This window comes from Rutilus rutilus (assembly GCF_951802725.1).
Source record: "Rutilus rutilus genome assembly, chromosome: 7".
Taxonomy (NCBI): domain Eukaryota; kingdom Metazoa; phylum Chordata; class Actinopteri; order Cypriniformes; family Leuciscidae; genus Rutilus; species Rutilus rutilus.
In genome coordinates, this window is record NC_140221.1 from 47,916,588 (window position 1) to 47,931,547 (window position 14,960).

At 40.4% G+C, this 14,960-nt stretch overlaps 1 protein-coding gene across 4 annotated transcripts in view; it reads left to right on the top strand.

The window, feature by feature from the left end:
• Window positions 1-14,960, top strand: part of cita (citron rho-interacting serine/threonine kinase a) — a 116,421-nt gene that overhangs the window by 76,024 nt on the left and 25,437 nt on the right. For 3 of the 4 annotated variants that reach the window (XM_084415362.1, XM_084415363.1, XM_084415364.1), the window contains exons 24-33: window positions 82-135; window positions 905-1,102; window positions 2,084-2,277; window positions 4,112-4,247; window positions 4,978-5,082; window positions 5,605-5,745; window positions 6,722-6,829; window positions 8,367-8,559; window positions 10,172-10,339; window positions 13,416-13,553. In XM_084415362.1, coding sequence (XP_084271488.1) covers window positions 82-135; window positions 905-1,102; window positions 2,084-2,277; window positions 4,112-4,247; window positions 4,978-5,082; window positions 5,605-5,745; window positions 6,722-6,829; window positions 8,367-8,559; window positions 10,172-10,339; window positions 13,416-13,553 — 1,435 coding nt within the window. Of the gene's footprint in view, window positions 1-81; window positions 136-904; window positions 1,103-2,083; window positions 2,278-4,111; window positions 4,248-4,977; window positions 5,083-5,604; window positions 5,746-6,721; window positions 6,830-8,366; window positions 8,560-10,171; window positions 10,340-11,484; window positions 11,509-13,415; window positions 13,554-14,960 lie in introns of all 4 variants that reach the window. The other variant, XM_084415361.1, reaches the window with a different exon arrangement.

Here is a 14,960-nt window from a genome sequence, read left to right on the forward strand (position 1 = left end):
GTATGACACACACACACACACACACACACACACACACACACACACACAGCATCTGATCATGTGTGTGTCCTCCTCCTCCAGGCCCACAGAGATGAGATTCAACACAAGTTCGACGCGCTGAGGGACAGCTGTTCGGTAAGATTTCCCACAATCCCCTGTTCTCTGCGGTATGGAAACAGTGTAGCATCGGCTTGTTGTGCTTTGCTAGCATGATTTCAACCTCTCCATTTGGCTTGAGGATCCTCAGGGATCGGGAACAGAGCTCAGAGAGAAACTATTGATTAAAACAGCCGAAGAAAGAAGAGATCTTAAGAGTCGGTATCTTCTTCTCCTGGCCGTGACACAACAGGAGAATCGATACACACTGATGCCTCATTTATCATTGATCACAGACCCCAGATCAGCAGATTCACTCGCCCCACCCTCTAAATCTAGTTAAAGGCTTCCTAACTCTCCAACAGTGGTTGTGGCAGAGCGACTCTAGTGTGTTTGATGGATGATCAGCATAATCAAAGAAATGCTTTTCTCACTCCAGTCCAAATATCTAAAAATCCTTGCATTTACTAGATGAATAAAATAACATAAGATATTATGTCTTGTTTTCTGGGGAAATAAATAAAAATGAATTGAGTTGTTGCTTAAAATAAGCAAAATTATCTCCCAATGGGGTGAGAAAAATAATGTTAATTCAAACAGAAACAAGATAACCTCACCAATAGATGCTGCTAAACATCACACACTGCAGCTCTAAAGAATCTTTCATAGATTTATAAAAAAAAATAGTTTGTCTAAGTTTGTTTTAATTATATTATACTTATGTTGTTAAATGTTTAATATCTGCCATGTAATAGCCGGCGATGCTGATATGGCAGTAAACTCAAATACTCCTGCTACTCTGTCACAGGTGATCACAGACCTGGAGGAGCAGCTGACCCAGCTGACCCAGGAGAACGCCGAGCTGAACCGGCAGAACTTCTACCTGTCCAAACAGCTGGACGAGCTGACGCTGGAGAGCGAGGAGAGACTGCAGCTCAGTCAAGATGTGGACCGTCTGCGCAGAGAAGTGGCCGACCGAGAGATGCACCTCAACAACCAGAAGCAGGTGCTTCATCTGCACACACACACACACACACACTCCATCTCCATATGTGGAGCGAATTCAGGTGTGTTTACAATCACGGTTCCTTGAAAGTGGAGTCAAGTGTCTTTGGGGCTGTTTACACGACACCGTTTTCAACTAAAAACGTAAAACTTGTTAGCGTTTTGGCCGTTCATTTACACACCAACGGCGTTTTGGGCGTCTGAAAACGCAAACTTTTGAAAACAGTCTCCGTGTAAACAACAAAAACGAGAATCTCTGAAGACGATGACGTCATGTTCAGTCTATAGTGTTTCATCGCCATCTACTGGCCTGGGAGCAGAATACAGCGTCCCTTATCTAGTCCCCCTGTAGTCAATCATTTTATCCCTTAAAACTCATCTTTGATCACCAAAATGACATATTTAAAAGTTTTTTCCTTGAAAGAAAATGTCTTCCTGCCTTAAATTATCTTGAATGTAACTCGACACCCTTGCCTCATTTAGTATGCGCGGTTCTATGAATATGCAAATGAGCCCCGCCTCCACTCACTCACTCAGCTCAGAGATCCACTGGTTGACGATCACACGTTGATCTGATTGGTTACAAGGTAGTTTGTGACGTCAGAAACACCAGCGATTTCAAAGCGTGTTTTTGAGACTGTCTTTGGTTCACTGCAGTTTTAAGGAGGAAATACTCAGCAATGGTGTCGACTTATGAACTTACACATGCTTTGTCTTAAAGCAGATTAAAAACACCACAAAAGACCTATTGGGACAGTAAATGTTTCTCGTGGACGTCTGTAAAAATAAGTTAGCGTGGCACCTCAGTGATTAAACTCATGCGTTCGGATGGCGATTTATTGACGGTGGAGGAGTGAGTTTTGTAATCCCACGAACCCGGGAACGCTCTGCTCATGTCAGTCACATGATTGTCTGCTGTAAATAAAATGTCATATGCTTGGGAATAAAACGAATAAATGTGTGTGTGTGTGTGTGTCGGCAGAACATCGAGACCCTGAAGACCACGTGCAGTATGCTGGAGGAGCAGGTGGTGGAGCTGGAGAGCCTGAACGACGAGCTCCTGGAGAAGGAGAGACAGTGGGAGAACTGGAGATCGGCTCTGGAGGACGAGAAGAACCAGGCGGAGCGCAGAACCCGAGACATGCAGAGACTTCTGGACAACGAGAAGCAGAACCGGTAACGCAAGCACACCACGTGTACATTAAACTGATCAAAAGTGACGTTTATAATGTTATAAAAGGTTCTATTTCAAATAAATGTTGTTCTTTTGAACTTTGTTCATCAAAGAATCCTGAAAATAAAATGCATCAGTTTCCACAAAACTGTTTTCAACACTGATAATAATCATAAGTGTTTCATGAGCAACAAATCATCATATTAGAATGTATGAAGGAGGAGTAATGATGCTGAAAATTCAGCTTTGATCACAGGAATAAATTACACTTTACTATATTAGTAAATTATATTCACATAGAAAACAGATGATTTACATTGGAATAATATTTCACAATTTTTATAGTTTTTACTGTATTTTTGATCCAATAAATGCAGCCTTGGTGAGCAGAAGAGACTCTTTCAAAAATCATTTTAAGTCCCCCTGTGGTGAAAATCCAGCGTTTAATGTAGTTTATGTGTCTATGTGGTGTTTTTAAAGGGTTAGTTCACCCAAAAATGAAAATTCTGTCAGTAATTACTCACCCTCATGTTGTTCCAACCGCGTAAGACCTTCGTTCATCTTCGGAACACAAATTAAGATATTTTTGATGAAATCTGAGCCATGTTTCACTCCTCCATAGGCTTCCAGTGTGACCGAAACTTGCTGGCCCAGAAAAGTTATTAAAGAGATCGTTAATATAGTCCAAGTGACTCCAGTGGCTCAATCTTAAGTATATCAAGCGACGAGAATACTTTTTGTGCGCAAAAACAAACAAAATTAACGACTTTATTCCACTATTCATTTCCTTCTCTCTCGACCTCTAGTTGGTTCGCGTAGTGTTTTTGCGCAGCGTGTCTGTGTTACACGTCACCACGTAGGCTCACTATTGGTCGACGCCGGTCATGTGTGTGTTGCGTGATGACGTGCAACACAGACGCGCAGCGCAAAAACACTACGAGGCCCAGAGAGAAGGAAATGAAAAGTGGAATAAAGTCGTTATTTTTGTTTGTTTTTGTGCACAAAAAGTATTCTCGTCGCATGATAAACTTAATGTAGTGCCACTGTAGTTACTTGGACTATTTTAACGATGTTTTAATAACTATTCTGGGCCGGTGAGTTTCGGTCACACTGGAAGCCTATGGAGGAGTCAAAATTCTGTCAGATTTCATCAAAAATATCTTAATTTGTGTTCCGAAGATGAACGAAAGACTTACATGGTTGGAACAACATGAGGGTGCGTAATTACTGACAGAATTTTCATTTTTGGGTGAACTAACCCTTTAATGTGCTTTAAGACAAAGCATGTGTAAGTTCATAAGTCGACACCATTGCTGAGTATTTCCTCCTTAAAACTGCAGTGAACCAAAGACAGTCTCAAAAACACGCTTTGAAATCGCTGGTGTTTCTGACGTCACAAACTACCTTGTAACCAATCAGATCAACGTGTGATCGTCAACCAGTGGATCTCTGAGCTGAGTGAGTGATTGGAGGCGGGGCTCATTTGCATATTCATAGAACCGCACATACTAAATGAGGCGAGGGTGTCGAGTTACATTCAAGATATTTTAAGGCATGAAGAATTTATTTTCAAAGAAAAAACGTTGAAATATGACATTTTGCTGATCAAAGATGAGTTTTAAGGGATACAGGGGGACTTTAAATATATTACTGACACCAAAATGTTGTCACTTGTGTCTGTATATTCTTCTTATATGCATATATTCAATATATCTTGTCATCATGCTCAAACTCGACACAGACACAGTTTTCTCAGTATACTCAGTGTGTGTGTGTGTGTGTGTGTGTGTGTGTGTGTGTGTGTGTGTGTGTGTGTGTGTGTGTGTGTTCCTCCAGGTTGCGAGCGGACCAGCGCAGCTCAGAGTCTCGGCAGGCGGTCGAACTCGCCGTTCGGGAACACAAGGCCGAGATCGTGGCTTTGCAACAGGCGCTGAAGGAACAGAGACTGAAAGCAGAGAGTCTGTCTGATACTGTGAGTTACACAAACACACTCTGCCAAACATGCTTTTCTCACTCAGTATTTTTGTCTTGTTTCCAGTCCAAATATCAAAAAATTCATAAAATCAAGATGCATTTACCTAAAGTAGTTAAACTCCATCAGATATTAAGTCATGTTTGCTGGGGAAAGAAATCCAAATGAAGTGAGTTGTTGCTTAAAATGAGAGAAAAGCAAAATGATCTTCCAGTGGGGAAAGAAAAATGATGTTAATTCAAATGGAAAACAATATTATTTTTCTGACCCCGTCGGCAGATCATTTGAAAAACTCACTTCATTTGAATTTTTTCCCCAGAAAACAAGATTTAATATCTCATGTTATTTAACTCATCTAGTAAATGCATTTTGATTTAAGAATTTGTAGATATTTGGACTGGAAACAAGACAAAAGTACTAAGTAGGAGGAATATCATTTTTTGCAGTGCACCCGCAACATTTTATCCTGGTTTGCTCCGGCCCTCCGTCTGTGATATTAATATTCATGCCAATATGGAGTTTAACAAGCCTCGATTAAGCGCTCCAGCTGATGGAGATTAATTCAACACTGAGGTGCACATGAACACGTCGCTGCGCATTAGCTGAACACTGAATAACAAAACCCTTCTGCTCCCTCAGATCAGCACCTCTGCTTGACGCCTTCAGAGGTTGTGCTGGTTTTAAGTGTTGTTGTGGTGTTGTTTATTGTGTTGTTTATTGTTGTTTTCAGCTCAATGACCTGGAGAAGAAACATGCCATGCTGGAGATGAACGCGAGGAGCCTCCAGCAGAAGCTTGAGACGGAGAGAGAACTCAAACAAAGACTCATGGAAGAGGTGAAACACACACTACTGTAAATGGAGACCGGCCGTAGAATTGAATTGTTCTCAAATTATAATTACAGATAATATAAAAGATCATTTAAAAAATGATATTAAAAACATACATAATATATATGCAAAAAATAATATAAATGCCATCATTTTAAAATGACAGACAATATAATGTAATATTATTGTTATTATATATATATATATATATATATGCAAAAATACATATGTTCTCAAAATTATAATTTTACATACTCTATAATAAAATATATGCTAAATAAAAGATAAATTGTATATCTATACCGTGAACGGACATATACTTTAATTGTTCTCAAATTATAATTACAGACACTATGAAATTATATAATATTGTATAATATAATACAATATATATATATATTTGTATTATATATTTGACCTCGATCAAATATATATTAAATAAAATAAAATAAAATAAAAAAATCTATGTGTGTGTGTGTGTGTGTGTGTGTGTGTGTGTGTGTGTGTGTGTGTGTGTGTGTGTGTCAGCAAGGGAAGCTGCAGCAGCAGATGGACCTCCAGAAGACTCATATCTTCAGACTCACGCAGGGGCTTCAGGACGCACTCGACCAGACAGACATGCTCAAGACTGAGAGAACCGACCTCGAGTACCAGCTGGAGAACATCCAGGTGTCCACACACACACACACACACACACACTCATGCTCAAGACTGAGAGAACCGACCTCGAGTATCAGCTGGAGAACATCCAGGTGTCCACACACACACACACACACACACACACACACACACACACACACACACACACACACACACACACACACTCATGCTCAAGACTGAGAGAACCGACCTCGAGTACCAGCTGGAGAACATCCAGGTGTCCACACACACACACACACTCATGCTCAAGACTGAGAGAACCGACCTCGAGTACCAGCTGGAGAACATCCAGGTGTCCACACACACACACACACACACACACACACTCATGCTCAAGACTGAGAGAACTGACCTCGAGTACCAGCTGCAGAACATCCAGGTGTCCACACACACACACACACACACACACACACACACACACACACACACACACACACACACACATACACACACACACACACACATACACACTCACTCACTCACTCACTCACACACACACATTCTCACACTCACACACACACTTAGTGTGTGGAAGTTACGTTTGATTCTATAATGAAGGATGAGCTGTAATATTATCAGTCATGGAAAACCTGAAAATATCAAGGAATTTTTCAGTTGAAATTGACAGTTTGTCAGTAGAAAATAATTAATGTAAAGTGTAATATAAATGAATCCTTTTCCTGTAATCCTGATGGGAAAATAATGGGAACTCGTCTCTGTCTTCATGTTGTTCTGTTACACTTAAAGACACTTCAGAAGTTAATCGATCACCCGTTTATTCATGCACACCATATTTCACTCTACGTCGTTTGTGCTCAACCAACAACAACCGCACTTCCTGGAACTTCATAATAAGAGTCCCCTTTCCCCTTCGGTAAACAGCCGTGTGTAATCTTAAACAATATTCAGCACAGAGGTATACATGTGCATGAACACATTTTTAATGTCTTAAACATAACAGTTCTTCCTTCTCGTCTCTCCTCAGGCCGTTTACTCTCACGAGAAAGTGAAAATGGAGGGAACCATCTCACAGCAGACCAAACTCATCGACTTCCTGCAGGCCAAGATGGACCAGCCCACCAAGAAGAAGAAGGTATGTCCTGAAAATATGAAGTCCTGAAAAGTGAAGCCAAATCACAACACAACGAAATCAAGCCACGACACAACAAAATCAGGGCACAACGAAATCAAGCCACGACACAACAAAATCAGGGGACAACGAAATCAAGCCACGACACAACAAAATCAGGGCACAACGAAATCAAGCCACGACACAACAAAATCAGGGCACAACGAAATCAAGCCACGACACAACAAAATCAGGGCACAACACAACGAAATCAAGCCACAACACAACAAAATCAAGGCACAACGAAATCAAGCCACAACACAACAATATCAGGGCACAACACAACGAAATCAAGCCTCAACACAACAAAATCAGGGCACAACACAACGAAATCAGGGCACAACACAACGAAATCAGGGCACAACACAACGAAATCAAGCCACAACACAACGAAATCAAGCCACAACACAACAAAATCAGGGCACAACACAACGAAATCAAGCCACAACACAACGAAATCAAGCCACAGCACAACAAAATCAGGGCACAACACAACGAAATCAAGCCTCAGCACAACGAAATCAAGCCACAACACAACGAAATCAAGCCACAACACAACAATATCAGGGCACAACACAACGAAATCAAGCCTCAACACAACGAAATCAAGCCACAACACAACGAAATCAAGCCACAGCACAACAAAATCAGGGCACAACACAACGAAATCAAGCCACAACACAACGAAATCAAGCCACAACACAACAAAATCAGGGCACAACACAACGAAATCAAGCCATAACACAACGAAATCAAGCCACAGCACAACAAAATCAGGGCACAACACAACGAAATCAAGCCTCAGCACAACAAAATCAGGGCACAACACAACGAAATCAAGCCACAGCACAACAAAATCAGGGCACAACACAACGAAATCAAGCCACAACACAACGAAATCAAGCCACAACACAACGAAATCAGGGCACAACGAAATCAAGCCACAACAAAATCAGGGCACAACACAACGAAATCAAGCCACAACACAACGAAATCAAGTCACAACACAACGAAATCAAGCCACAACACAACGAAATCAAGCCACAACACAACAAAATCAGGGCACAACACAACGAAATCAAGCCACAACACAACGAAATCAAGTCACAACACAACGAAATCAAGCCACAACACAACGAAATCAAGCCACAGCACAACAAAATAAAGCCACATTACAACGAAATCAAGCCACAACTCAATGAAATCAAGCCACAACACAATGAAATCAAGCCACAACACAACGAAATCAAGCCACAACACGGCGAAAACAACACACTTGATTTTGATTTCATTCTTTGGGTTGTGGCTTGAAGTCATTGGGTTGTGGCTTGATTTCGTTGTAATGTGGCTTGTTTTCTTTGTGTTGTGAACTTATGTTTGAACATTAGTCAGCCAATCCGAGTCTAATAATAGATAATCGGACAATATTAATGAATAACATTGGTTATGGGTCATAATGTGAAGATGATTGTCAGCTGTATCGTGTGCTCTGTGTGTGTAGGGTATATTCGGGCGCCGGCGTGAGGAGGTCGGCGTCACGGCTAACGGAGCCACAGCGCTATCGTCTCAGCCTGCCTTGCCTCTCCAGTACAGCGACATGAAGTCTGCGCTGGAGAAAGAGAGATCTCGATGCTCGGAGCTCGAGGAGGCGCTGCAGAAGATGAGGATCGAGCTGCGATCCTTACGGGAAGAGGGTGAGGCGCTCAGTAACAGTTACTCCGTCTTAGAGTATCTAGAGCTGCATTATAATTGTTAAACTGATTATTTTGTTCAAATTATTATCACATTTATCAATCAGGGTTCCCACGTGTCCTGGAAAAATAATGCATTTTTTGTTTCTCCATCATTTTTAACTCGATTATGCTGTTCGCAATGGTTCATGGGATCGTAGTTCTTTCCCTCACTAAAGCTGTGAAGGACACTTTTACATTCACATTTAGTCTTATTGCAAAACATTTAATTGTAGCTGAATATCATGAACACAAATCAACAGGCTAAAGAACTCTCACACAAGCAACTTTTAAAAATACCATAGAAAAGCAACTAGCATAACTAATATACATTTCCAGCTTTATTAAAGACAAGTAAACACTCAGTAATTAAAAAAGAACAAATAAAAAATGAGCAATCACGACAAATAGATACAACTGAACAAAGACACGATTGAAATAGTGTTTTAAGATTTTCAGGTGTTCAGGTACAGAAACTAATCAAATGTAGAATAACACTGCACTTTATGAATAAAATATACATTACAAAGATAGTTACAAATGTAATTCAGTCAAAAATGAGTGAATTTTCTGTCTTTTCAGCAGGAATATTAGTGTTATTATAGAGCAGGAACATTAGGCTGCTCTTACTTTAAGAGTTGCCTAATATAGTCTCACACGCCCTCAGCACAGAAAATAGCGCTTGTATGGTTTAAAATCACATTCAAATTGCTTTTATGTACGCGCGTTTTGAATGTGTGCGCAGCACAGAACACAGCGCATGAGTCGTCTCGCGCTTGAATTGTTAAGTCATATTGAAATGCTCGCAAAGGAATCGATCAATTTTATAACAAGTATCCGATTCCTGACCTCAAGTATTCGATTCCAGAATTGGAATAGATTTTTGATTCCCAACCCTACTTATAACGCTTTAAAGGTGCAGTGTGTAAGTTTTAGCAGCATCTAGTGGTGAGGTTGTGAATTGCACCCAACAGAATTAATGGTGGCCGACAGGAAGTGATGTCGTCGTCTGAGACAGCAGAGAGGAGCCAGTTAAACAATGAGGTTTCTTTACAAAGATAAATTAAGAAATTATATTTACTTTATTATTCAGTAAAATGTTATTGTGAATATTATTGTCACCTGTTCATCATTGTGTCAGTGTTTTATTCACTGACTTTAGCTGAAGCTTCTTTACACGAAGAACAACATAGTGACGAAACACGTTTGTCCGTTCAGGGCCACCGTAGAAACATGTGGATGTAAGCGGACCCGCGGTGTGTGTAGAGAGATGCCTCATTCTAAGCTAATAAACACATAACGCTTCATTATGTAAGATCTTTATACACCACTGAAAACAGTGTTATGTTTATGATATTGCATTTCTGTCAACAGATCCTGCTAAATATCACACACTGCACCTTTAACAAAGACTTTTTTAATAATCCCTATGGGGAAGATGAATGGGAATAATACTTGAAAAAGTGTGCGGGCGCTAATACACTCTATTATATCCGTCTTACATATTTCCTGCTGTTTCCTCCAGATGATGTGAATGTGATGTTGTTGTTGAGGATCTTCTCTCTGTGTCTCTCAGCGGCTCATTTTAAAGCGCAGGAGCACGCGGCTCCGTCCACGCCGGCCTCGGCCCGTCAGCAGATCCTCATGTCGGCCATCGTGAAGTCTCCGGAGCGCCAGCCCAATCCCAGCAGCCTCTTGAACCCCTCGAGCTCGGCCCGTCGCAAGGAGAGCTCCACGCCGGAGGGTCAGTACACTAATGCACCTGTGTGTTTCATACAAACTAAAGTGTTGTGTTCACTACCAGTCAAAAGTTTGGGGTCGGTAAGTCTCTTCTGCTCACCAAGGCTGCATTTATTTGATTAAAAATACAAAAAAAATACTGTAACATTGTGAAATATTATTCTAATGTAAATCATCTGTTCTCTATGTGAATATACAGTAAAGTGTAATTTATTCCTGTGAATGTTCAGCATCATTACTCCAGTCTTCAGTGTCACATGATCCTTCAGAAATCACTCTAATATGATGATTTGATGCTCAAAAAACATTCATTATTATTATGAATGTTAAAAACAGTTGTGTAGAATTTTTATTTCAGGATTCTTTGATGAATATAAAGTTCAAAAGAACAGCATTTATCTGAAATAGAAGCTTTTGCAACATTAAACACTACCGGTCAAGAGTTTGGGGTCAGTAAGAATTTTTATTTTATTTTTTGAGGGAAAGAAATTCAATCAATACTTTTATTCATCAAGGATAAATTAAATTAAGTGACAGTAACTACATTTATAATGTTACAAAAGCTTCTTTTGAATCATGAAAAATAAAACGTATGACAGTTTCCACATAAATATCTGTTTTCAACACTGATAATAATCATAAATGTTTCTTGAGCATCAAATCCTCATATTAGAGTGATTTGTGAAGGATCATGTGACACTGAAGACTGGAGTAATGATGCTGAAAATTCACAGGAATAAATGACACTTTACTGTATATTCACATAGAAAACTTGTCATAATATTTAACAATATTACTTCTTATTTTATTTTTTTTCTATCAAATAAATGCAGTCTTGGTGAGCAGAAGAGACTTCTTTTAAAAACATTAAAAAATCGCACCGATCCCAAACCTTAGACTGTGTGTGTGTGTGTGTGTGTGTGTGCGTGTGCGTGTGTGTGTGTGCGTGTGTGTATGTGTGTGTGTGTGTGTGAGATTCTGTCAGTATCACAGATGAATGAAGCTCATGTCGTCTGGAGATCAGTGGTTCTCTCTCTCTCTCTCTCTCTGTCGCTGGTTCTTTCTCTCCTCATGTTTCTGTCCTGCACTCTTGCTTTCTCTGCGTCTGCTCCGTCGAGTCTGAGAGCTGTTTCTCTTCTGCTCTTTCAGAAAAGAGGAGGGTGACGTTTGAAAGTAAGTGTCTTTCTCTCTCTATCTCCGTTTCTGTCCCTCATCATCATCATCATCTGCTGTCGCTCTGAGATCAGCTCAGATGTGTTTAGTTCAGGGTTGTGCGCTGATGGGAATCAGATGCCACTGATAGTGAAAAACCCTTAGCAACACCTTAGCAACCCCCCCACAACACTGTAGCGTCATGAGTTTTGATTGCAGTTTGAGCTAAATATATATTTTTTAATAATTAGTCATTAGTATCTCATTCTAATTAGAGTTTTGCTTTCAGCTAGGCTGTAGATTCTGTGAGTTTTATTTACAATGTCCAACTAGGGCTGTGCGATATATATATATCATCTATGATTATTTAAATGATGTGCGATCTGACATCATCAAGGATGTCCCTCATTAGTGCGCTTGAGCGTTTAGAGATGATTAGTCTTTTAAAATGCATTTATTTCCTCTGTATGTCTTTTATATTTAGATAATTTATTATAGTTAATCAATATCACATGAAGAGTGCTGTTTTTTCCTCCAAATATCAGCATGATTACAAATATGACATTTATTTTATACAACAGTTCAATAACACAAGAAGTTAATTATATTTTAGACACAATATTGCCTGTTTTTGCTCTATTTCTCCAACAAAAGTAGTTCCACTCAGAGCCTCAGGACAGTGTTGCGTCTCTGAGGGCCACACGGCAGTGTTTCGCTGCTGAATGAACGATCGGTTGAGTTAAAGGGTTAGTTCAGCCAGAAATGAAAGTTCTGTCAGTAATTTCTCTCCCTCATGTTGTTCAACCCCGTCAGACTGTCGTTCATCTTCAGAACACAAATGAAGATATTGTTGATTAAATCTGAGAGCTGTCTCACTCCTCATAGGCTTCTCTGTTATTGAAACTTGCCGGTCCAGAAAGTTAGTAAAGACAATGTTTAAAATAGTCCAGTGACTACAGCGGCTCAACCTTAAGGTTATCAAGCGACGAGAATACTTTCTGTGCGCAAAAACAAACTCAAATAACGACTTTATTCAACTCTTCATGTTCTTCAGTGTGTCTCTGAGTGGGTTCACGTAGTGTAACAGCGCAGCGCTTCTGGGGTGTACGTCAGAAAGGAGGCTCACTATTGGCCAGCATCACACACATGACCAGCGTCGGCCAATAGTGAGCCTCCATTCTGATGTACGACCCAGAAGCGCTGCGCTGTTACACTACGTGAACTCACTCAGAGACACACTGAAGAACATGAAGAGTTGAATAAAGTCGTTATTTGAGTTTGTTGTAACTGCAGGTTAAACACATTCATGTTCCTCTGATCTGCACTAAACAGTGTGTGTAAAAGCATCTAAACTTCAGATGCAGCTTCTGTGTTTCCTCTGCAGCGCAAGCATGAATTTAGTTGATACTGATTTCATTTGATTGGTAACAGCCCTATTGTGTCTTATTGTCATTGAATTTATTGAATAAATGTAAGAATTTGACACAAAAGTAGATTTATAAAGCTTTATAAAGTAAAAAAAAATCCAGAAAATATAAGAGGTATCTTTTTTTTGTCAATATCGCACGTCAAACACAATATTTACGTATTTTTTTCCAGTATAAACCTAAAGTTCTTAAATCAAGATACATTTACTTGAGATGCAAAATGACATTATACACCGTATCGACAAACTCTGCTTCTGCTCTCAAGATTTCTGCTTTCCCATCCTCCTTTTACTCTGAGCTGAAGCATGTGATCGCCTCCTCTCTCGATGATGCTTCTGTTCGCATGTTTTGCTCAGATAGAGACGGACTTGCTCATGGTTTTGTTCTGGCCGTTGCTCTGCTGCTGGACTGATGATCTGTGACATCACTCACACTCAAGAGATGCTCAAGAGGACATTATTAACCCACACTAACTGTGTGTGTGTGTGTGTGTGTCTGTAGAGTATGGTCGGCGTGTGAAGGAACGGATGCACCACAACATCCCTCATCGGTTCACGGTGGGGCTCAACATGAGAGCGGCGAAATGTGCCGTTTGTCTGGATACGGTTCACTTCGGCCGACAAGCTGCTACGTGCCTGGGTATGAAAAAGACACACACACACACACACATAGAAAACACACACATGCACACACACACTCACTCACTCAGAAAACAAACTTAAAAAGGTCTTAAAAATTTGCACTTCCACAAATGAAGGCCTTAAAATGGTCTTAAAGGGATACTTCACCTCTGGAAAGATGAATGTGTACTTAAAATGGGTCATTTATGTAGTAGAAATGCTAAATTATTTTTGAATTTGGAGCTTTCTAGACTGAGAAAAGCCAGAAAATTTATTTTTGGCTCATGTGGATGAAAGACAACAACTCCCAGAATGCACTTGCTTCGCTGCCCTACGAGGCCACTCCCAAGCCACGCCTACCAGTAAGAGAGCGGCTACTAGTGAGTCTCCGTGACGAGTCTGCCCGGGATTTTGAGATCGCCCAAAATGTCCGGGATTCGGCTTTTGCGTTCTACAGTCGCCATTCATCATGTTTACTGTGGCGAGCAGGACGAGGCTGAGGGGCACGGGAGAACGGCGCGAGGCCGGTGGCGTGATTACTGATGAGCGACACCTGTGAGACGCACTGGTCTCGTATCTCTCACAGAAGAGCGGGTATTTTCTTATCAATGCTATAACGCACATCAACCGATCACTTGTTTAGCGTTCATGTAAACACTACATTCAGATTCACCAATCAGAATGAATTCAGTTAGACTGAAACAAAAGGTGTGCATGTAAACAATGAATGGCGACTGCAGAAAGCAAAAGCCGAATCCCGGACATTTTGGACGATCTCGACGGCCGGACGTGTCCGGGAAAAAGAGGATGGTAACCCCTACTACTCAGCTTTCTCCACAGAACAAGAGCCTGCTAGCTTAGCTTCCAAAGAAAGATGGCTGACACTATGTGTACATTCTGTGAGTGAGATCCCCCTATGGGTGGGTTGAGGACATGCGGGACAGCTCCTCCTACTGGCTGTAGTCTCTCGCCTCTGGCCAAAAAATCCTCTGATGACGTAAAATGATGATTTTTGCATCATCGGAGGATTTTTTCCAGACAAAAAATGCATAAATCTCTCGTCTCAGGGGGACATGAGGGAGGGAAGCACGGTAATTCGAAAACACTACAGGTTTTCTACTGATACAAAGCTTAATGCTAAATGCTGAAGTATCCCTTTAAATAAGAGCAGAAAGTCTTGGCATTAAATGTTGCATGCATTGCAAAAAATGAATATTTCCTCAGTAATTTTTGTACTGTTTACAAATATTACCAATACAAATATCAGTTTAAATCAAGATAAATTTACTTGAGATGCAAATGTAAAGTGAAGTCTTGGAAAATGTAATAAAATTAGTGAACAAATATCTGTCAAAACTTCTAAATTAAGCAGATTTTTCTGAGCCCATTGGTAGATATTTGTTTTTGCTTTAGTCACGAGCTTAAT